At 35.9% G+C, this 23172-nt stretch overlaps 1 protein-coding gene across 10 annotated transcripts in view; it reads right to left on the reverse strand.

Moving 5' to 3' along the window:
- qvr (protein quiver) overlaps positions 1-23172 on the reverse strand; it is a 98054-nt gene that overhangs the window by 20638 nt on the left and 54244 nt on the right. For 3 of the 10 annotated variants that reach the window (XM_069834242.1, XM_069834253.1, XM_069834248.1), the window contains exon 3: positions 4724-4771. The exons of 6 other annotated variants lie outside the window; for them this stretch is intronic. In XM_069834242.1, coding sequence (XP_069690343.1) covers positions 4724-4771 — 48 coding nt within the window. Of the gene's footprint in view, positions 1-4723; positions 4772-22953; positions 23057-23172 lie in introns of those variants that run through there. One more of the 10 variants, XM_069834216.1, reaches the window with a different exon arrangement.

The following is a 23172-nucleotide window of genomic DNA, read 5'->3' on the forward strand; positions in this document are numbered from 1 at the left end:
ACATTGTGAGAGGTAATGGCCCAGGAAGAATATAGGCCTAATATGCATATTATATGAGGTAGAGTGGACATAAAGTGTTAAAGACGAATATAAAAATTATATCGTATTATATTGTATAACAGTACTATTTCCTAGGAGAGAAGCCACAATTTTAATGTTATTTTACGAAGCACGATTATTTTTTTATTATTTTTTAAATTTGGTTATTTAACGACGCTGTATCAACTACTAGGCTATTTAGCGTCGAAGAGATTGGTGATAGCGAGATGAGACCGAGGATTCGCCAGAGATTACCTGGCATTCACCTTACGAATGGGCAAAACCTCGGAAAAAACCCAACCAGGTAATCAGCCCAAGCGGGGATCGAACCCGCGCCCGAGCGGAACTTCAGACCAGCAGGCAAGTGCCTTAACCGACTGAGCAACGCCGGTGGCTGAAGCACGATTCTGTTGTCACATACTGTACAGGTACACTGGCGCTCAAAAATACCTGACCCCTACTAATCGATAGTATTCGATAATTTGTTCGTGTAAGTGTGGCTCCTTTAGTAATTACTTCTGTGAATAGGTGGCGAAGATAAGTCATTGTCACCAGTCTTACATGAATATACTCGCATTATAGAATTCAAAACTTCATTCCTTTCTAATGATTGTACAAATCACTACTTTTAGCGGGAAACCGCTGATCTTCCACCACATTTTTACCTGTTCCAATAATAGTATCACCTATTGAGAAATAGCGGAACTACTTCAAAGTTTGTCTATTTCTTTTATCTTTGGCTCTGACTTATCCTTTGGTTAAAAAGTTTGCTTACACGATCGGAAAATTCTAGGTCAGATATCTTTGAATGCCAGTGTACCTGCACACGCGTGTTCGTTTCATCAGGCTGCGTTTGTACACGTTGCCAATTTAAAATATACGACATTTTCCCTTACTATTTGAATCATTCTTTTAATTTCCATGGTGCATATAGACTAAAACTCTTGTCTCTCATCTGTAACGTCAGAAAAGCATGGATATACTTAGTTTAACCTATGCCATTTAATGATGCAGTGTATAGTTGCTTTGAAAATCGATGGAGCGTAAACTAAACATCACAGTCATTTGCTTTATCTGTTTGATGTTTGTAACCAGACAACTGTTATCAAATTCTTGTACAGTACGTGTGTTTAGACACAGTATTTGTACAGTATTTGCACAACAACTTTATACGACAATATGGCATTGAAAATTGGAAAATTAAAATGATTTTTGTTCTTCTAGCCACAGAGATGGGAAGAGAATTAGGTACAATCAAGATTGTGGAATTTTCTCCGAGTACTTCGGTTTTCCCGCTATTATTAGGCTGTAGTCTATGTCGCGAAATAACCCAGATGAGCTTTTCGAAGGACACAGCAGTTTTGAAGCGGGTTTTCCCAGTTATCTTAACAGGATTGCCTTATTAATTGTCAAACTTCAAGACTTACTAAAAATAATTAGTATATAATCCGTGGTGTAGATATTTATATGCGTTATTCTCTTCAGTATTGGCTCGAGAGAGCGCAAAACTTACAGTTCCTAAGGAAAGACCAAAAGGTATTACTTACTGATAAAATAAGAAACCTACAAAATTGTGTAGTCACCCGATCATTTCAGCAATATCTCTTAGCAGTATAAAATGGTTTTATTCTCTACATTTCAAACTCTACATGCAGCAGCTATACCAAGATGCAATGTCTATTGTTCGAAAGCATAGCAAACCTGACTTTTTTAACTTTCACCTACAATCCACAATGACCTGAAATAGCTATTGTTTTACTCCCACATGAAAAACCCAGTGATCGTCCTGACATTGTTACTTGCGTTTTCTCGTTGAAACTCAAAAACTGAAGGTGAAGAAATTCAAGAAAAAGTATTTGGCATAAAAACATTCAGAGGGAGTATGTTTAATTATTATGGAAGCAAATAACTTTGAAAATGTCTGGTATTCTTCATTGAAAATATATCTGAAAAAATTTTATTTGAACGTCTAATGAACTTAGTTTGCAGCGTTTGCTGCACAAGCCACTAGTAGCTATAGAAAGTGAGGGAGCTAAAAGTAAAAGGAAAAAACAGAGACGATACTGGACAAAGAACTGGCTTCTGCATAGAAATGCATTTGGTCAAACAAGATGTTGAAAAAGAAAGTACAGACGTTCATTAGGTTTACTGCCTCCTAAACAGATGATCAGAATTATTGCCACCATAAACTAAAAGACTTTTGAAAATACATGTTAAATGTTGGTAAAAGTTCTCCTTAGTGTAGCCTACACTTCGGAATACAAATGCTCCTTCGTTGTCGAAGTCATTAGATATAGTCCCGGCGTCATCCTGACCTCAAGTCACAGGGGTCACATTAACTGAAAGATAGTAAAACTGAACCTTAACAGTCCACCGTTGTGGCTGAGGGGTTAACTCCGAACCCAGCGGTCCCGGGTTCGATTCCCGGTCAGGGCGAGTTGCCTGGGTGAGGTTTTTCGAGGTTTTTCTCTCACTCCTATGGATGAATATCAGATAACTTTATCAGGCGATTGGAACCCCACTCATCTTTGCCTCCCCCATCATACCGTTTCTGGTTTTTCAGATCACTCTACCGGCGGCCTCTCGAAGCTGCTGACTCTCTCGACCGGCCTCCGTGGAATGTAGTTCAGCGATGTTGGATGGCTTCTGCAACGGCACCCGAGGCGGACCTATTCGGGGAGTAGGCTGTAGGGACCGGTCATTAAGGGAGTCATGTGATTAGGGCGGTGCGCGTAGGGGATCTATGGCACGCAACTCATTCCATATCGAGGCTTAGCGCAAAAGATCTCAATAGGTCGCAGTGCTGGACCATCCGTACCTCTCTCAGTTAAATTCCATTCCATTCCAGACCTTAGCATGTGTAATAGTCTAACAAAGTAAATAAGTGTAATATATAAATGAACATGTTTTCAACCCATCCCTCAATCAGATACATACGCACCTAAGTTTCTTCTACCACGGGTTCATATCCGCAATGTCGTCATATTAACAACTTTACTTTATAATAAGATTCAGCCAAATCTCTAGTCGTCAGTTGTTGAGTCCATATCCAAGGAATTTTCTGTGAGATTAATCATTTTGGAGTAGATTTTTTCAAGGATCTGTATCGGTCTTTCCTATTATTACCATTCTTCCATTGTTCCATTTTAGCCACTTCACAGTAGAGTTAGGTCGATTCGTGAACGAATCGTTCATTCGAGCGACTAATAATAAAGAATCGTAAGAATCGATTCGTGGTATCAACGAATCGTCGTTCAAAAGAATCGTAAGGAATCGTCGTTCAAAAGAATAGTAATGAATCGGCATGGTATCGCAACCCACGATTCTATTTACCTGTTTGATGTAACCTGTCAGGGAACATTTCCGAACCGTGCCGAATGCTCCCGAGCGAGAGTGAAATCAAAATACTGCATTTGTTAAGTATGAGAAATAATGAACACGAACCTGAAATTTGTGTGATTAAATAGAGATGTAATGCAAAAAATATACTTGATAATAAGTTTCGGTTGATAAACTATAATTAACCCCTTGTTGCGGGACATAAGAAAAAATTAAAATAAATCCGTTTTCTTTAGTGAATGTTGTTAGAATATGAATAATTTTTTCAGAAATTTTTTATTTTTTTATATTTTTTTATTTAAAAAAAGGTCGTATTTCTACGTACAGTACTGTCAGTATCCTTGATGGATTTTATTTATCAGGTTGCACGTAATTTCTGGCGGTTTATTATTCTTCCAGGTCTTCCAGTATGCAAAATAAATCACGATATTTCTAAGTACCGTGAGGCAACTAAGGGTTAAGAAACACTAAATTGAATAATTTTTTTGACTAATGGAGGTTATGATGAATGGTTACAGCCAATGAGAAAGAGACAATCCAATGTCTCGCCTCTTATGCCATCTATGCGAGAGATGTAGAACGTTTTTGTTCTACCCGTGGTTTGCAAAGGAAAGTGTCCTGTAAGTCGTTCGTTGACGAATCGTTGGAATCGCAGACTAGGAAGAATCGTGAACTCGTTGACGATTCAAAAGAATAGTTGGAATCGCAGACTGGAAGAATCGTGAACGAATCGTTAGAATCGATTCGTAATGTATGATTGAATCGTTGTAATCGACTTCTGGAAAATAATCGTGTTGCCCAACTCTACTTCACAGCCTAAAAGTCTGTGAATAGCCTATGTAGTTGACAAAAGATGTTAAATAAGGCGGTATGATATTGGTTTTCAACATTCAGATATGGTTAAGATACTTGACGAAAACTTGCTTCACAGCTATTTTGTCCTCCACATAGAGTATATTGCGATATCTGCCTAGTATCGAACTCCCGACTTTCCATGAAGACGACATCACCAAATCGATCTATAGTTGGGCTCCGCACCATGAAAAACTTAAATACTAATTTAAAGTTGAAATGTAACCTGTAAAGCTTGCAAGCGCGTCTAAAACTTCAAAATTTTCTCGTATTAATGCCACACACATCACGCAAAATTAAAAAGGTTTGGTTAGTATTGCGAATTACACAGAACAAAGAGTTAGGACTTCATCTGCACACAACGGACGCAAGTGGTTGAATAGCACGCGAAAAAGAAAACAACAAAAAACATGTGAATGCTAGTAGACTGCAACGAGTAAATTCACACTTAAACAAACAAATAAACACAATTATGTTTATATTCAATATTTACCAGGGAAACATTCCCCTGCCGTGTACGAGAAGGACGCTAACAAAACGACTGAAAACAGAAGAAACAGAACAACCAACAAAAACACCTCATACATAAGATAAAGCAAATGAAAATGATTGCTAGAACACAAAATAAAGTAACTGCGCGAGATAATGTACAATTACATTATGTATGTGACTAGTGAAGTGCTTTGTGTGGAGCGTTGGCATTATATGGAGCAAAACATGGACTTTGCTGCGAAGTGAAGACAAGCGACTAGAAGCATTTGAAATGTGGATATGAAAAGGATGGAATGTGTAAAATGGACATACAGCATAAGAAACGAAGCAGTATTGGAAAGAGCGAGCGAAGAAAGAATGATTCTAAAACTGTTCAGGAAGGGAAAAAGGAATTGGTTTGGTCACTGGCTGAGAAGAAACTGCCTAGTGAAGGATGCACTGGAAGGAATGGTGAACGGGAGAAGAGTTCGGGACAGACGATATTAAGATATGTGGATCATATGCTGAGCTAAGAGGAAGGCAGAAAATAGGAAAGATTGGAGAATGCTGAGTTTGCAGTGAAAGACCTGCCATTTGACAGAACACTATATATGTATGTATGTATGTACGTACGTGCGTACGTATGTGTGCATCTGTGCGCGTCTGTATGTGTGTATGCATGTATGTATGTACGTATGAGTAGCCTACATGTGTGAATATCTATTAGTGTGCATATATGTATATATGCTTATACTGTACATATTATTATGCGTGGTATGGTTTCGTATGTATTTTTGGTATGATATGCATGCTGTCGTTTAGAAAGTTCTTAATCTTGTTCGATAGTTTTTTATTTCTCAAGTATTAGTCCAGACTTTTTTTAATTTCCCTTGGTGTTCCTTCTTTTCTCAAGATCTCAATTTTATCGTAACTCTTATTACATTTGTAGAATTGGTTTACTTAATATTCCCTAGACAACAGAATATGTGACTCGTGAGATCGTATACAGAGCCAATCTTAAGTAATGTAATTAATTTCAAGGGGTTATTCTTTGAAATATTTCAGAGAAGAAAGTTTAAGGGGAATCTGTACTGCGAATTTTGACAAAAAATTGATATTTTGGTTTTTATCGTTTTTTGTCAGTTTAATATGTGTAAAAGGATAATATGATTTTATTTCTTCTAATTGTCAGCTTTTAGCCCTATCTTCAGCAAAAATATTGTAGTAATTCTTAATGCAAAAAATGTTGTCAATAAAAACTTTTTTCTTATCAACCGCTCAGTGGAATTTTAAATTTATTTAGCCGGTTGTGTACGTAAAAGTATGTTACATATGCACTATTTTTCTACATTGGTATCTTCTATCTCTTTTGAGAAAGTGCACTCAAATTTGAGGAATATAACATTGCAAGATACGGAAACTTTTACACCATTTTTCTGCACTTTCTTATTTTTTGTGACATTGGTACACTTTTCTCAGAAAGTATTGTACCCAGAAGGCTGAAATTAATATACAGTATCAACGTGATGGCATTTTACACAGTAAGTTAAAGAAAATAAGTTTATTTCTATCTTCAGCAAAAACAAAACATAATTTGCGGTCATTCTTAATGCAAAAAATGTTATGAATGATTTTCTTGTCAACTGCTTAATGGAATTCTAAATTTATTTAACCGGTTGTATACATAAAGATGTCTTATATATGCTCTATTTATGGTATGGTATGGTATGGTTTATTCTCACTCAAACCTTTGGTCCTGCTGGCCCTTCACATTATATAGTATTCGGGCCAGCAGTCCCTTCCATATACTATTTACAACTTGTACAATACTCGATGTTAATGACCGACATCTCTTCATCATTTAAAGTTCACCCACTAAGTCTTTCATGTTCATTCACCACACTTCCTATATTTATGCGTTTATTAAATATTCCTTCTTTCCCTCTACTCCTACCTTCTACTATTTCCTAACAACGTAACAATTACTTTTTCTATTCCTCATTTTCACAGACCAACTTATTTAACATATCACTACAATCATTTACTGTACTATAGTCTTAACTAAGCCTACCCTCTATTATTTGCTTTACATCTATCTATATTACTTTTTTCTCCTACTGATACCTATCTAGTCTAGTCCTACTTTTAGCTCCTCTACTCTTCCTATATTTACAATACGTCCTACTCATTCCTACTAATTAAATAACTCATAATGACCCTTCTCATACTAAAACATTCACCACACTTCCTATATTTTTGCGTTTATTAAATATTCCTTCTTTCCCTCTACTCCTACCTTCTACTATTTCCTATTCCTAATAACAACGTACCAATTACTTTTTCTATTCATCATTTTCACAGACCAACTTATTTAACATATCACTACAATCATTAACTGTACTATAACTAAGCCTACCCTCTATTATTTGCTTTACATCTATCTATATTACTTTTTTTTGCCCTACTGATACCTATCAAGTCTAGTCCTACTTTTAGCTCCTCTACTCTTCCTATATTTACAATACGTCCTACTCATTCCTACTAATTAAATAACTCATCATGACCCTTCTCATACTAAAACACTATTCACCCATATTCACTGCACCCTTAATTAATCCTTCATTCCACTGACACACCATTTCCTTAGCTTGTATGCTGGTTTATCCTTGCTGCTCTCCGCCTTATCCCTATCGACTTTCTTTTGCACATTAACCTTTCCCAGCTGTTGTCTCACGTTGCCTTCATTTCTTTCGCTGACACCACACACGTCTACATTACCGCTCCTATTCGCTTGACACATTACACTCTTGTTGTGACCTTGTGGTGACGTCACTACAGATTTCTTCCATACGTTCATGCAACTTTTCCCCTCTCGACTCCTCATGGTCATTCCTCTATCTTCACCTTTCGTCATCCACCGGGCCGGGGTCGTTCTGCCGCATGCTTCTCGATCAGAATTTGCTGTCCTCGACAAAACTCCGACTTCCGCACTCTCTAGCATGTCAGGTTTCTTGCTCTTCACGCCTTTGTTCCTCGTACTAAATGAATTTTCTTTCACTATCCCCATTACTTTATCCTTAAGCATTTTTCTTTTTTCTTCGCTTATGTTTTCACCTATTCCAGATTTATTTACGCTGTCCAAACATAACTCTACGTCGAAAGTCACGCCATTAATTTTTAACTTGTCCTTCACTAGCCTCGCGTAGTGACCGTTTTCCCTTGCCGCTTTCAAAAAAGGCACAAACACTTTCCTCCTGCACCTCACTTCATAATCAAAGTCACTATCGATGCTAATATTAGAGTCTTTTAACTCACTCTTTTTGCTCATTATCATATCCTTTACCATAGAGTTCGCCAATTTGACTAGTATAGGCCGGTTAGTCCCATGCCCCACTCTGTAGACCTCCTTCACTTGACCGTTACTAATATCTAATCCCATCCTCTCCCAGCACACAGTCAGTATCACTTCATATGTTTCCCAAGATTGCTCTCTTTCCTGTTCTTTGATCCCAAAAAATACTAAATTATTCTTCCTCTTCTCTTCTTCTAAGTCTTTCACTTTCCTCTTCAACATCATGTTCTCCTCTTGCAATTCTTCTATCTTCTTATTGATTTTAACGATGCTTTCCCTAAGACTTTCCGGATCCATTTTACTCGAAACACTCAATTCACAATTCTTTAAACTTGATAACGATTATTTGTTTGTACTATTTACTCTTCGCTACTTTATACGGCGCGCGGTCATTCACATCCAGCTCCACTAGTCGCTCAGTGAGAACTGGTATGCTCTATTTTTTCTACATTTGTATGTTTTATAACTTATGAGAAAAGTGTACCCAAAATTGAGAAATTGAGGAATTTAACATTGTAAGATAAGGGAGTACAGACTCCACTTAATATAATTTTGCTCGTTTTTGCTTTCTTTTCGAGATAAAAATCATTTCATATGAAATATTTCATAGCGTATTTTGGGAAAGCCATTGATTTAATTTCCAATATGCTCAGTAAATTTAAGAGAACATGTATTATGATAAATTATTGAAAGAATTTTAGTTTTGTCCTTTCAATGTACAGGAATTTGTTCCGAGCAAATGTAACTTTTCGTTTTGAAAATAAATTTTAAAAAGTTTATTATTTTTTACAATTAATTGTTACAACTGTCATAATTGCTGTTTATAAAGGAAAGCGTAGATAATAATTTTATTTTAAAATTATATTAGTTATTACAATTCTTTTACTTATATATTTATATTATTTTATTATTACTAAACATTATGCTTTGTGCTTTATTTTACGAAATTACTCTTTATTATACTTTTAAAACCAGTATATTGCACTACTATTATCCACCATAATAACATTACAGATAGCAACCATAGGTCTAAAGTGACATTATGCTTTTTATGCATTTTATGCTTTATGATTGCCGAAAGTAACCACTACAGTATCGTTTAATAACCAATTACAAGCATCAATTTATAAATTTGTTACTAATGAATACAGTAGCCTCAACTTTAAGTGTACATTGCTTTTTTTTTCTCTTCTTTTTTTTTCCACTCAGTAAAGGCAAATCCAATGCTGACGACTCAAATCAGAGCTACAACGGCAGGACCACGCCCAGGAAACGTTCTACTGTCACTGTGCAATTAATATTACTGCTTCCTTCAAAGCCATTAGAGAAAGCATTAATGTCAGAATGAAGTTATTTCGGCCCCATTATTCAAGTTTATAAATGCGCCCATGTTCTCATTTCCAACATCAATTCCTCGCTGCTTGTATTTTCGAAAGTAAGTTCTAGGATGCTCTAAGTGGTGTATAAAACAGTCCAGATCTGCTTTTAAAATACGAACTGGTTCCCATATCTGTCTTTACAATAATTATTAAAACATTCTTTTATAGACAATTATGAATTTACGGATAAAATACTAATTACCAGTACTGTGCTCCAACCGCGAGAAAGTCTCTGCGGGATGAAACGAAGCGGGGTAATGCTGTGAATGAATGTTGATGTCATAAGGTGTCATAAGGTCACACACGTGGGTACTCGTATCTCTATTGGCTCGCTCTCACAGCACAAACAATAACATTGTTACACACATATTTATACTACCCTAGTTACAAAATTGGATCACTGTTAATCTCCTGGTCTTTTAATCCCTCCATATAGGAAATAACATATGCGGGAGAGCGCATGGTTTTTAAACTGACGTTATAACGGTAATATTATCTATCTACTTCGCTCCAATAGATGACGCAATAGTAAGCACATTCCTTTCACTGTTGATCTCCTGGTTGGAGAACAGTATACTTCCGGTCACAACTTACAGATAGCAATGCACAAATACAGAAGTACATGCTTCCAGCGATGAAGAAAGTGTTTCATTTAATAGCGGGCACTTAACTTACGTTATTCACCCGTGGTTCCATATAAGAAATCTAGTAGAGCAAACTCTTCTCATTTCTAACAGATTTTCATAAAATTTTGTAGCCTATACAGGTTACAAATAGCACTTTTCGTTTGTGTGTAAAACAATGCCAAACTACAAGGAAGGCTCATCAAGTGACAATGGATTCTTACAAAGATTTTCACCCCATACATTCCATTTAAAATAAGAAATATTCCTATAAATTTCTACATCCGGAGAAGGCCTAGCTTTCGAGATATGATTTTTCAAAATAATCGCTTGATACTCATATAAGTCTCATATCTGTATTGCCATCGTGAAGGAGATAATGTTCAAGGGCCCAAATGCTTATGCATTGCTTTCAAAATCAGGGAAACTTATGAAAACTCACCCCTTTAACTGGTTTCAAGAAGTAGGGGAGAAGTGGGTACAGTAAGACAGGGAGAACAGTTAGACATTTTTTATTAGATGGTAAATTTTGATGCTGAGATGTAGGTAACAGTGGAGTTGTATGTTGCATGAGTAAAGTAACAGTATTTTCATAATCGATTTGATTCTAATTATAAAGATGAGTGATGAAAAAATAATTCGTAATTTTTCACTCTAGAAGTAAAATTTTGGCTTATGTTTAATGAAGGTTATATTGGATATACAAATGAGATATAAATATGAATGTTTTGTTACCTAATACTATGGTATTTGAGATTATGTTTGGCAAAGTTTCGTCTTTCTTGTTTTAATTTTGAAGTGATGGCGTCATTTTTAAATGAACTATGCGTAAAGGGAACAGTGAGACATGCCTTTGAAGGGTACACTGAGACGTCTCACTGTTCCCATGTACCAGTGATTTGCAAAAACAAACTGTAATTATATTACATTTACCAGTAACTAACATTAAAAATGAACATACACTAGTAACCAATTTAGGAACTGTAGCTTAACATAATGGATACATTACATTTTAATGGTTTCATAAATAAAAAATTATTCACAAAATTGAATAAAATGTTGAAAAATAATAAAGAATTAAATTAAATTCTTATCATTATAAGCTTTGTTGTCACCAAAAGTTCATTTCATTTTTTCGCAAAAGTTTGAACTGCCATGGAAAATTCACTTTTCCAAATGTTCCAGATGTTTCAATAGTTTCGAAGTCAGACATCAAAATGATTGTAAATAAGCCTACAGAACATGTCAAGATAAAGAGCCAGCAAGTTTTTGTTTTCTTTTGAAATAAATGTAAATCATTTCAATGTCCGTTAATAGACATCACTGTCTCACTGTACCCTCCTGAATGGGATTTGCATTTAAAAAAAACACGTATTGTATATTATGTTCTTTATCTATTAACATTTTTGTTTATGTATTATTATACTCCATGTTTTAATGTCTATTTCTATTGCACTTGATTTTAAAAATACTTGAATTATCACTTGCATACATATGGCTTAATATTTTGTGTCTCACTGTACCCACTACTCCCCTATACTTTCCATCTGTCAGTGTTCATAGCATCCTTTTTGTACACCAGTTACCGAGGTGGACATACTATAGAAAGAATAACTCCAGAAAGTAAAACAGTGGAATTGTTAACAATTTCAAAGCACATAACACCGATTGTTCAGTATCTTGAGGTTTATGGCTTAGGCCTTGGAACAATTTCATTCTGAAGTTATCTGATAATGTTTTGTTACTTGGCACGAATATTAGGCCTACATTGCACCAGAGACGTGATATGATAAAATTGCAGTCCTTAACATATAATCAGTTTTCGTCTCCTATATAGCCACCGGCGTAGCTCTGTCGGCTAAGGCGCCTTATGGGAGTTGCGCTCGGGTGCGAGTTCGATTCCTGCTTGGGCCGATTACCTGGTCGGGTTTTTCCCGAGGTTTTTCCCAATTGTAAGGCAAATTTTAGTTAATCTATGGCGAATCCTCAGCCTCATCTCGCCAAATATCATCTCACTATCACCAATTCCATCGACGCTAAATAACCTCGTAGTTGATACAGCACCGTTAAATAACCAAAAAAATTAAATATAAATTCAACTCCTATATACATGCATATGTTTAAATAACTTATGGTAGGCATAAAGCCGGGTACCTTGGCAACAAACCTGATAAATTCGTTGTCACTCCTGTAGAATTGTTTTCACGTTGATGTGCAGAACTGCTCTAAAGCTGACTGTAAGAAACTTACTTTTCTGAAATGTTCGTGGTACAAAGTTCCATTGTGTTTTGACCATTTTTACAACGATTTCTACTACTGTGATCAGTACAGTGAGTAATTTTAGGTATGCTTATATTTTCTTATCATTTCTTCATGTGGATTAAGGGTTAGCGCGTCTGGTCGCAAAACCAGGTGGCCTGCGTTCGATTCCCGGTCGGGGCAAGTTACTTGGGGTTTTTCCGAGGTTTTCCCTCAACTCAATATGAGCAAATGCTGGGTAACTTTCGGTGCTGGACCCCGGACTCATTTCACCGGCAATATCACTTTCATCTCAGATGCTAAATAACCTGATATGTTGATAAAGCGTCGTAAAATAACCTACTAATATAAAAAAACAAATTCATGACTATTCTATAGTGAATTTTATGAATATTATATGGACCTATATGGTAAGTCATTTTCATAACATATTATTTAAGGTGATTTTGACAGTACGATATGCAGCTAGATGAGATTTATTATCCGATATGTCTAGCACATAGCACTGTTTGCATTAGCTGTTATATCTCTGGATTGAAGTATTTGAAAAAATCATATCTCGAAAGCTAGGCTCTTTTCGGATGTAGAAATTTATAGGTAGGTTCCTTATTTCAAATAGAACGTATGGGAGGAATATCGTTGTTAAAATCCATTATCACTTGGTGAGCCTTCCTTGTCAGTTGTTTGGTGAAGTTAGATGTGAATTAAAGGGTTCAGAGACGTAGTGGGCCAAGCGCCATTTATTGAAAACGGAGAAAACAAGGCGTAAAGTTAACTGAATACCACAGTTTAATGAAGATTGATATGTCATTTAGTTTTAATGTGCATACCTTATATTACTTGCTATATGTTTAATTAAATTAAGGTAATCACTTAATTTTAGTCCTTGTTTTCTTCGTTTTTAATATATGGCGCTTGGCCCACTATGGCTCTGAACCCTTCACTTATGTTAAGTAGATCAGTAACGTGGGAAAATCTGCGACAGAAAGACAACGTGAATCCAAACTCAGTCTGAAGAAACTAGGACGGAATAAAGAATGACAAGAAAAGAGAGAAGCTGAAAAGAGTTTAGAAAGTAGAACAGATATTATTATAAACGCATATAACAGTCGTAGGCATTATGGGAAATATAAATTGTGACCTGCGGCATCTTATCGTCCCTAATCGTTGAGGCAGCAGTCAGTGGCGGATTATTAGGATCGCTCCTGGATAACGTAATAGGCAATTGTCGAAGTTTTTAATTTCGCTTGGACAGATAAATTTGGCAGTTTAATCATAAACCTCCTTATAGTTTCTGCGTTTCTGAATTGTTTTAGGTCACGGGCGAGTTCCGAAGTAATTACATAATGAGCCAATAATATTCCATCTTGTTGTCTACATTTATTCTGTTGAATATGATGACGTTTCTTGGCGTTATTTAATAGAGAAGCAAGTTCTGGATCTAAAAATAATTTAAATAATCGTATTTAGTATTCTACACAAATCTTATATTGATAATTTTCTTCGAAACTAGTAGGTTACGTACAGACAACATTTCATTTCTTGTATGTTTAATTCATCATGTTATTTATGTCGTAAGGATCAATACTGTTTCATATTAATAGGATTTCTGAGTATAACATACAATGTGCAGTATGTTCTGGCTTCCCATATGATGTAGTCGTATTTAAGTCGTACACACTGATTTGATAAGCCATGATTCCATCAGTGATATTGAATATAGAGAGTGAACCGTAAGTAATGTCAAATTTCAGGGGGTTATTCCTTGAGATATTTTAAACAAAAACGTTTAATATAATTTTAATCGTTTTTGCTTCCTTTTCGAGATAAAAATGGTTTTATATGAAATATTTCACAGCTTGTTTTGGGAAAGCATTTGATTGAATTTCAAATATGCTCAGTCAGTTTAAGAGAGCAGTGTTTTATGATAATAAATGATTTAAAGAATTTTAAGTTTGTCCTTTAAATGTGCAGAAATTTGATCTGAACAAATGTAACTTTTCATTCTGAATTTTTAAATTTTATTATTTTGCTCTTATTACAACATATGTTTTGTGGAGATTTGTTTTCAGTATGCATATTTTCACAAACGTTCAAATATGTTGTTCCCACCGCCATCACTGCTAAAATGAATCATATTCATTCAGTCGGACTGGGTAGCGTAGTCGGTATAGCGCTAGCCTTCTGTGCTCGAAGTTGCGGGTTCGATCCCGGCCCAGGTCGATGGCATTTAAGTGTGTTTAAATGCGACAGGCTCATGTCAGTAGATTTACTGGCATGTAAAAGAACTCCTGCGGGACAAGATTCCGGCACACCGGCAACGCTAATATAACCTCGGCAGTTGCGATTGTCGTTAAATAAATTATAATTTAAATTTTCATTCTTTCGTTCGTTCGTTCGTCCGTCCGTCCGTCCGTCCATCCGTTCATTAATTAATTAATTCATTCATTCATTCATTCAGTCTATGCCCATGGGCAGGTCTTTCACTGCAAAGCCAACTTTCTCCAATCATTCCTATTTTCTACCTTCCTCTTTGTCTCCTCATATGATCCAGATCTTAATGTCGTCTATCATCTGATATCTTATTCTGCCCCGAACTCTTCTCCTGTTCACAATGGCTTCCTTTAGTAGGCACTTTCTTCTCAGGCAGTGACCCAACCAATTCCTTTTCCTCTTCCTGATCAATTTCAGCGTCATAGTAGAATGTAAATTGCAAAACTTTTTCACTAAAGCAGAAGGCGCGAGCTGTTGTTCATTTGTTTGAGCTGCATCCTTGACCTCATTAATTGTGACTGTTTCCTTTGTGGCTCGGCATGCGTTTGACACGTTGCAACACTGCAGAATGATTAGCATTTCAATTATTTTATTGCTTCTCTTTCTCGCCGCTAAATTATTGCACGGAGAGCATGAGATCATGACAGTAATGTTCAGGGCTGCAGCTCCTGTTATTTATGGACAAGAACTCTTTTCACTCTTCAACCATACAGTGGAAGTGGAGCTAGTCCATGCTATTCGAGAATAACGAGTTAGCAGTTAACAAGCATGTCTTAATATATCACGTCATTCTGCAGAAATAATATACTGTATGTGAAAACCAGATACGTTACAGTCCGTTGTGGAAAATGTATGAAACATTTCTTGAAGTTAATGTACCAGATGATTTCTATATTTCGAAGTTAAGCTCAGTTTTTTTTATACAGGATCCCATGTTAAGAAATAATAATATGCGTTACAAGAGCGGTATGTTGAAGTTTTCATGTTCGAGGAAAAGTTTGAAAAAGCGAAACGTAGTTGAGCTTTTTTAATTTCCGAGAATTGAAAGAAAACATACCGCTCGTGTATCGTACATTATTTTGTGCGAAGATAGTTTATTACATACCTGAAAGAGGAATTTCTAATTAGTTGCAATGAAATCTCCATCTTGAGTTCTGTTCAATGACGGAAAATTTGCAAAACATAAATATCTATCTTCAACATTGTTGATTTAAAATGTTTTCTGTGTTTACTATACTCCAGCAGGCCGTGATATGCATCTGTCTTTTTTCCCCCCAGTCTATGATGAGTCTGGAATCTTGTTGATTTTTTCACGGCTCCTTTAATGTTACTTGCATCACGAATGCAGTAACTTTAGTGAAGTTGTAGAGTTTACTTAATTTTTGTAAATATTTAAAAACAATAATTAACAGTGCAATTTAGATGAAATTGCAGTGTTAAGTTTCCAATTTATAATTATTACCATATTGAACGTCTCTAAAAATAATATGTTAAAAGCCTAAAGCAGTAAAATCAATATGTCACTTAAGCGGTAAGAAGAGGGAAATTGTTATGTGTGTTAGGTTGGGAATACTGAATGTGGAATTTTAGACTTTCCGCGGATTGGTTTTGTGCGGAAACCAAGCAAATACGCACGATCTCGCACAAAAAGTATTGAGTATATGGGTATATTCCATTAAATTACCAGTTACCATAGAAACACCTACCTACCACATAGCTTCTACAATGTACTATTAGACAAGGCCCATAAATCCAATGTTTTTTTCTTAATGTGGAATGCTCTTTAGTTACTATAGGCTACTAATATTTTAATTTAACAGTAGTCAACACAGTGCAGTTCATCATTACATGAAATAAAAACTTAACATAAATCCAGTATTACTGTATGTACATGCGTAAATACGCCTATTGTAGTAAATTGGTAATAAAAATTTAAGAACTATTACAATTAACCACATTATATGTATATATATATATATATATATATATATATTTTGCAAGTATTAGGCCTAGCTGAAATATTATAGTATGCTCTCACGTAAGTGTCTTCATGATACTTGCACTTAATGAATTCAACCGAGGTTATGCGTACCTTTAGAGGTATTCAAATACATACTAGGGGTATATAAAATTTTAGATAGGATGTGTGATCAGTATCGGATGAAAATAAATACAAATAAGACGAAGACCATGATTGTAGGAAGAAAAATAAAGATGGAAAACTTGCGAATTCTAAATGAAGCACTACTGTAGAGCAAGTGGACAGCTTAAAATATTTGGGGTATTGGGGTAAGCAGTAACATGAGCTGCTGCCAAGAAGTCAAAAGACAGAACAACCGGTAATATAACTGTTTTATAAGTCCTAACTTTCAGATTTTTTGACAGCAGACTAGATGACAAAAACTTCTCAACCGAATAATAACAGGCATTTCCCACATTTATTTTGCGTTTAATTTCCTCCCGATTGTCATTTATATTTGTTACTCTTGCTCAAAGATATTGGAATTTTTCCACCTCTTCGAAAGATAAACCTCCAATTTTTATATTTCCATTTCTTACAATATTCTGGTCACGAGACGTAATCATATACTTTGTCTTTTCGGGATTTACTTCCAAACCTATCGCTTTACTTACTCCAAGTAAAATTTCCGCTTTTCCCCTAATCGTTTGTGAATTTTCTCCTAAATATTCACATCATCCGCATAGATGAGAAGCTGATGTAACGCGTTCAATTCCAAACCCTGTCTGTTATCCTGAACTTTCCTAATGGCATATTCTAGAGCGAAGTTAAAAAGTAAAGGTGATAGTGCATCTACTTGCTTTAGCCCTCAGTGAATTGGAAAAGCATCAGACAGAATCTGGCCTATACGGACTCTGCTGTAAGTTTCATTGAGACACATTTTAATTAATCGAACTAGTTTCTTGGGAATACAAAATTCAATAAGAATGTTATATAATAATTCTCTCTTAACCAAGTCATATGCCTTTTTGAAATCTATGAGTAACTGATGTACTGAATCCTTATACTCCCATTTTTCTCCAATATCTGTCGAATACAAAAAATCTGATCAATAGTCGATATATTACGCCTAAAACCACACTGATGATCCCCAATAATTTCATCTACATACGGAGTTAATATAATAATAATAATAATAATAATAATAATAATAATAATAATAATAATAATAATAATAAAAATAATAAACAGGTTGGTAAACAGTCTAGACTTGTGAGGTGAAATACAGGTCATGTTTGATACTTTTGTTCTCAAAAACACGAATGCTACTTCCGAGGTCAGCCGCATGTCCTCCATTGTGCATTTATATAAACACAAAAAAGTGTCCCAAGGGAAATGGTTCCGAAATGAAACAACATGAATTATTCAGGTATCCATACTCCGAAAGGAAACGTTTAGACAATCGTAGAACGTATCCAATATCTCGAACTTGCGCCTGAGCAGATGTGAGTAGACTACCCGCTGCACGCAAGTGTCGGAGAGGTTGCGGAAGACTCGAGGGGAAGGGAGTGACCTCACAGACCACCGCAGTATCGTAGTCCTTCCCGCATTCAAGAGAAACTCTTCCTGAGAGGGAAGAAATGTATCTAGGACTGATCAGCTCTGACACGATTCCTTCGAACATTTAGATATTATAGAGTCTATTGCTCCATGCAGTAAGGTACTGAAGTAAAGGTTGAAAAGAGTGATTAACAATATTGCTTCTGATTACAGTTATTATTTTATGTTTTTTTTTTTTTTTTTGCTTATTATTTACACATTGTATGGAGCACAGAGAAAATAGAGGGCAATATTGCTGCTAAATATGCCCCCTTTTATATTTACTTATTTTCTGTTTATGTATTTAATGTTTCCATTGTTTGAAATATGGTACAGCTGAAAGGCCAGATCATAAGATTTACACACCGGAAGTTTTAATTCAGATTCCGACGGGTCCAAGTGGAATTTGTGATGAGAGAAACGCTGGTTAAACAGCTTTTCTGAAGACACTTATTTTCTCTTGTCGTACTGTCATAATCCCTTCGAAATTCACTGTCATCTTTATAATTAGCCCTTTGCAGCACAATAAGCCAAAAAATGAAAACAAAATTAATTTTTTATATTTTTCATGATGGATAACAAAGCTTCGACAATTTTTTTTTTTTTTCAAAATTTTAACTCTGCACACAATTTCACAAAGTCATAGTCACTCTGAGCGACCACTATACCACAGTAGGGATTTTGATATGATATATCACTATAGCATAATGTGACATTTACAATGGTTTTATAAGTGAGGAGCATAGTATCAAAGTTAGACAACTCATTTATTTGATTTCGAGATATTGAGTGTTTCTTATATAATTTTGTGTGCTGAATGCGATTTTGGAACTGTTTAGGTTCAAAAACAGGCAGACCAGAACGAAAATAGCACTTAATTGTGCGCTTTAGAATCAAAATGTAGACAACTCCACTGTGGCTTGGTTTCAAATTATGACAATTCCTTCAGTAGCCAATGAGAAACACACATTCGTACCACTTTTTCCCATCACGCATCGCGAATCCAACATGGCTGATTGTTTATATAATCGGTTTGTGGATGAATAAGTACTGTCTCATGTAAATTTGCTTTGAAACCGAGTTAGAAGAGACTTAGATTCAAAAGTAGACAATTTCACTTTAAATATGACTTCATTTGGTTTCAAAAACAGACAACTCCTTAATTTCAGAGATGGACAACTCCACTCTTTAAACTTAAATTTCGACCTGAATATTAGGGGAGAGTCGGGTAGTATCGGACATCGGGTAATATCGGACAGTGAGTTTCTTTCATCTACCACACGATGATAGTACCTGATTGACATGGTTACGTTTCAGTGATGTCGCATAGAGAAACGTAACCATGTCATTCAGGTACTACCATATGGGGTAGATGAAAGAAACGCACTGTCCGATATTACCCGATGTCCGATACTACCCGACTCTCCCCTAATTTTAATCACATTTTGAGACTGAAAATATATTTCTATGACCTAGCCTATGAGAATGTTTAAAAAATGTACATATAACGGTGACATTGGTTTCCAAGGATCTAGTTTTCGCCTCTCCTGTAAAAAAAGCAAAAGTGGAGTTGTCCAACTTTGATACTAAACTCCTCAAAGTATAATTTATTATAATGTTGCTCTTTTATAGTTCAGATACACCACTCATTTATTACTTTTAGTGATACAATTTAAAACAGTTCTTTTTATCGTTCAGGCACAATGCTACTTTGCACGTTGAACATAGATGGCACCTCTTTGTATCCTCAAGAGGTGGTTGTATGGTGGAACATCTGTGCTATAATTGTAGAGAAAGAAAGAAAACTGTGGTTCTTCTGAACAACCACTATGCTGCAAAGAATTAATGGAGAAAGCAAAGGGAAACACTTGCACCGTACTATCTTTCTTTGTTTACCATTTCGGATTAATTCTAGCTTTAGACTTAACAACGCATGTTGAAACTTCTATGGTGTAAGGTCTGCAAGAGACCAGTCTCATACGTAATGACGACAAGCAACATTACATGTTCTAGCCGGGACACAAACCCAGGACCGAGGCCTTCATATAGCGTCAACATTGCCTAATATCTTACAATAAAATGATACCGAGTACAGTGAAAGTATTGTGATTCTGACTCTATTACTATCTATATCCTCTGCTACCGGAATTTATGCATTTCTGGGCACTTGATTTTTTGTGAATATTTGAGGGAGTAGACTATTTTATATTTGCTGTAAATCTGTTCTTCACCCCGGTATTACTTCTCTTCCGAATTAACTCATTCTAGGGATTTTTATATCTTAAAATATCCAATAACCTCATCTTCAGTCCACTGCTGTAGAATAACGGTTACCACGTCTGACCATGAAACTAGCGGGCCCGGATTCAAATCTGGTTGGGACAAGTTACTTGGTTGAAATTTTGTCCAAGGTTTTCCCTCAACCAACTGAAGCAGGATTGCTGGGTAACTTTCAGCGTTGGACCTCGGACTCATTTCGACATCATTAATTAACATATCATCATCATCATCATCATCATCATCATCATTTTCCATATCATAGCCTGGGTTCAGTTCACGGTGCGGCGTGCTATACTTGTACAAGAAAGCGGCCGTTCGACTACTCATTTATTCACAGAATAGGGATGGTAAGCACAAAAGCCTCAGGCTGCAGGCAAGGTTCCGAATCCCTCTTCAGTATAAGGGAAAAAAAAATTCACCTGCATCTTATTAACAGGATTATATCACGGATGAAATCAGGGATCATCATACAAAGTACTTTAATATAACATTTGGGTTTCATTAAAAAGTATTGATTATTCAGTCAATCTGTCTTAAATGAAGGGTTCAGAACCATAGCGGGCCAAGCGCCATTTATTAAAAACGGAGAAAGCAAGGGTTAAAGTTAAGTAAATATAATTTAATGAAGATCGACACATCTTTTAATTTTAATGTGCATACTTTATATTACTTGCTATATATTTCGTTAAATTATGGCAATCACTTAATTTTAACTCTTGTTTTCTCCGTTTTTAATAAATGGCGCTTGGCCCACTATGGCTCGGAACCCTTCAAATAAGAAGAAATAATTATTGTAATCTATATAAAGGTATAATAAATAACATCTTAACCATCGGCGTAGCTCAGTCGGCTAAGGCGCTTGCCTGTCGATCCCGAGTTGCGTTCAGGCGCGGGTTCGATTCCCGCTTGGACTGATTACCTGGTTGCGTTTTTTCCGAGGTTTTCCCCAACCATAAGACAAATGTCAGGTAATCTGTGGCAAATCCTCGGCCTCATCTCTCCAAATATCATCTCGCTATCACCTATCCCATCGACGCTAAATAGCCTCGTAGTTGATACAGCGTCGTTAAATAACCAAGTAAAATAAATAAAATAAAATCTTAATATATATTGCTAGGGCAATAACTCCTAACGTGTTAGGAATTGATCATAAAATAGCATATGCAAGTAAGAAATATCGTTCTCTTTAAGTAAAAAAAAAAAATAATAATTAATCAGTCACAACTTTAAAACGAATTAATAAAAAAAACAGCAATAACCTCAAATAGAATCATATAATCCAATTGGATTAAATAGGAATATTGGTAAAACTCTATACCATAGTTTAATGTAGATTGACATATCATTTATTTTAATGTGTATATTACTTGCTGTATGTTTCATTGAATTATGGGAATAACTTCATTTTAACCCTTGTTTTCTACGGTTTTAGTAAATGGCATTTGGCCCACTATGGTTCTGAACCCTTGAATTGTTCTTCCTCTGACACATATCGTGAAGTGAGATTTACTGCCTGATAATAATAGATATACATACCGACCAGAACCTCAATCAGAGGTGCTTATAAGCTTATAATGCCCATAATATTTTGTACGTGTTCTTCCTACTTTGACTGTTATAGACCTCTATTGCCATATAATGATGCTAAATAGATAAGAAATAATTATTTCCTGAATTTTTTTAATTTTTCCTATAAAAATTAAAATTATGGTTCATTTAACGACGCTCGCATCTGTCGAGTTTATATCAGAGTCGCTCGTGTGCTGGAATTGTGTCCCGCAGGAGTTCTTTACGTGCCAGTAAATCTACTGACATGAGCCTGTCGCATTTAAACACACTTTAATGCCATCGACCTGGGCCGGGATCGAACCCGCAACCTCGAGCCAGAAGGCAACTACGCTACCGAGGCCGACATTCTCCTATAAATGTAAGGCAAAAGAATATTGATTTTATATACCTTGTCAAGAATTCACTTTTCAGAAGTTTTGTGGCCCTTAAAAGGCCATCACTTTCGATTCGGTTTCAGCGCAATAAGTGCCGACATAAGCCTTGACCTCTTAGAAACAAATGACAATTCCCTGCACTGTCTGGGTGTGTTCTTGGCTAATTGTTTGTGCGTTGCGTGCCGTGCCTGCAAGACGTCCTTAGTGGATCGGGTATCGCGATAATCGATATTTGGTTAGTCACGCAGTTCAGTCGTGTAACAAGTTGATTAACACTTATGTAACGAGAAGGGGGAACAGTGCGTGTGTCATTTGGAATTTTCCTGACTTTTATTGCAAAGAAATCTATCACATGTCGATATTGCCGAGCCTCCGAAACTCAATCGGCATATTTTAAAGAGAGAACAAGTCCAATCAGGAATAATTTGAGAGTAAGAAAATGGTGATATGCGTTGCAAATGCAGTGAAACTTCTTTTATACGTTTAGTACTTATTCATTTTTCACACTCATTCTCTTTTAAAAACATAAAATTGTTTAGTCACACGTTAAAGAGTGTTAACATTTTTAAAAAAGTTTATATACCTTGGACAGACGGCCCGTTTGGACGTGATGTTACGTCTTCATCAGTGTCTCCTGAACTACTGGTGATCTTGAATTCTGCGATGCGCATTTGTCGATTGTAGGGGTGGGGGCATGTTGCTGTTATGGTGGGGGCTGGTTGTTTGTGTGTTATGACGTATCATGACGTCGAATAATGTGTGGATATAGAACTGTAATTGTGTATTAAGTATATGTTGTGGG

This window comes from Periplaneta americana, chromosome 1 (assembly GCF_040183065.1).
Source record: "Periplaneta americana isolate PAMFEO1 chromosome 1, P.americana_PAMFEO1_priV1, whole genome shotgun sequence".
Taxonomy (NCBI): domain Eukaryota; kingdom Metazoa; phylum Arthropoda; class Insecta; order Blattodea; family Blattidae; genus Periplaneta; species Periplaneta americana.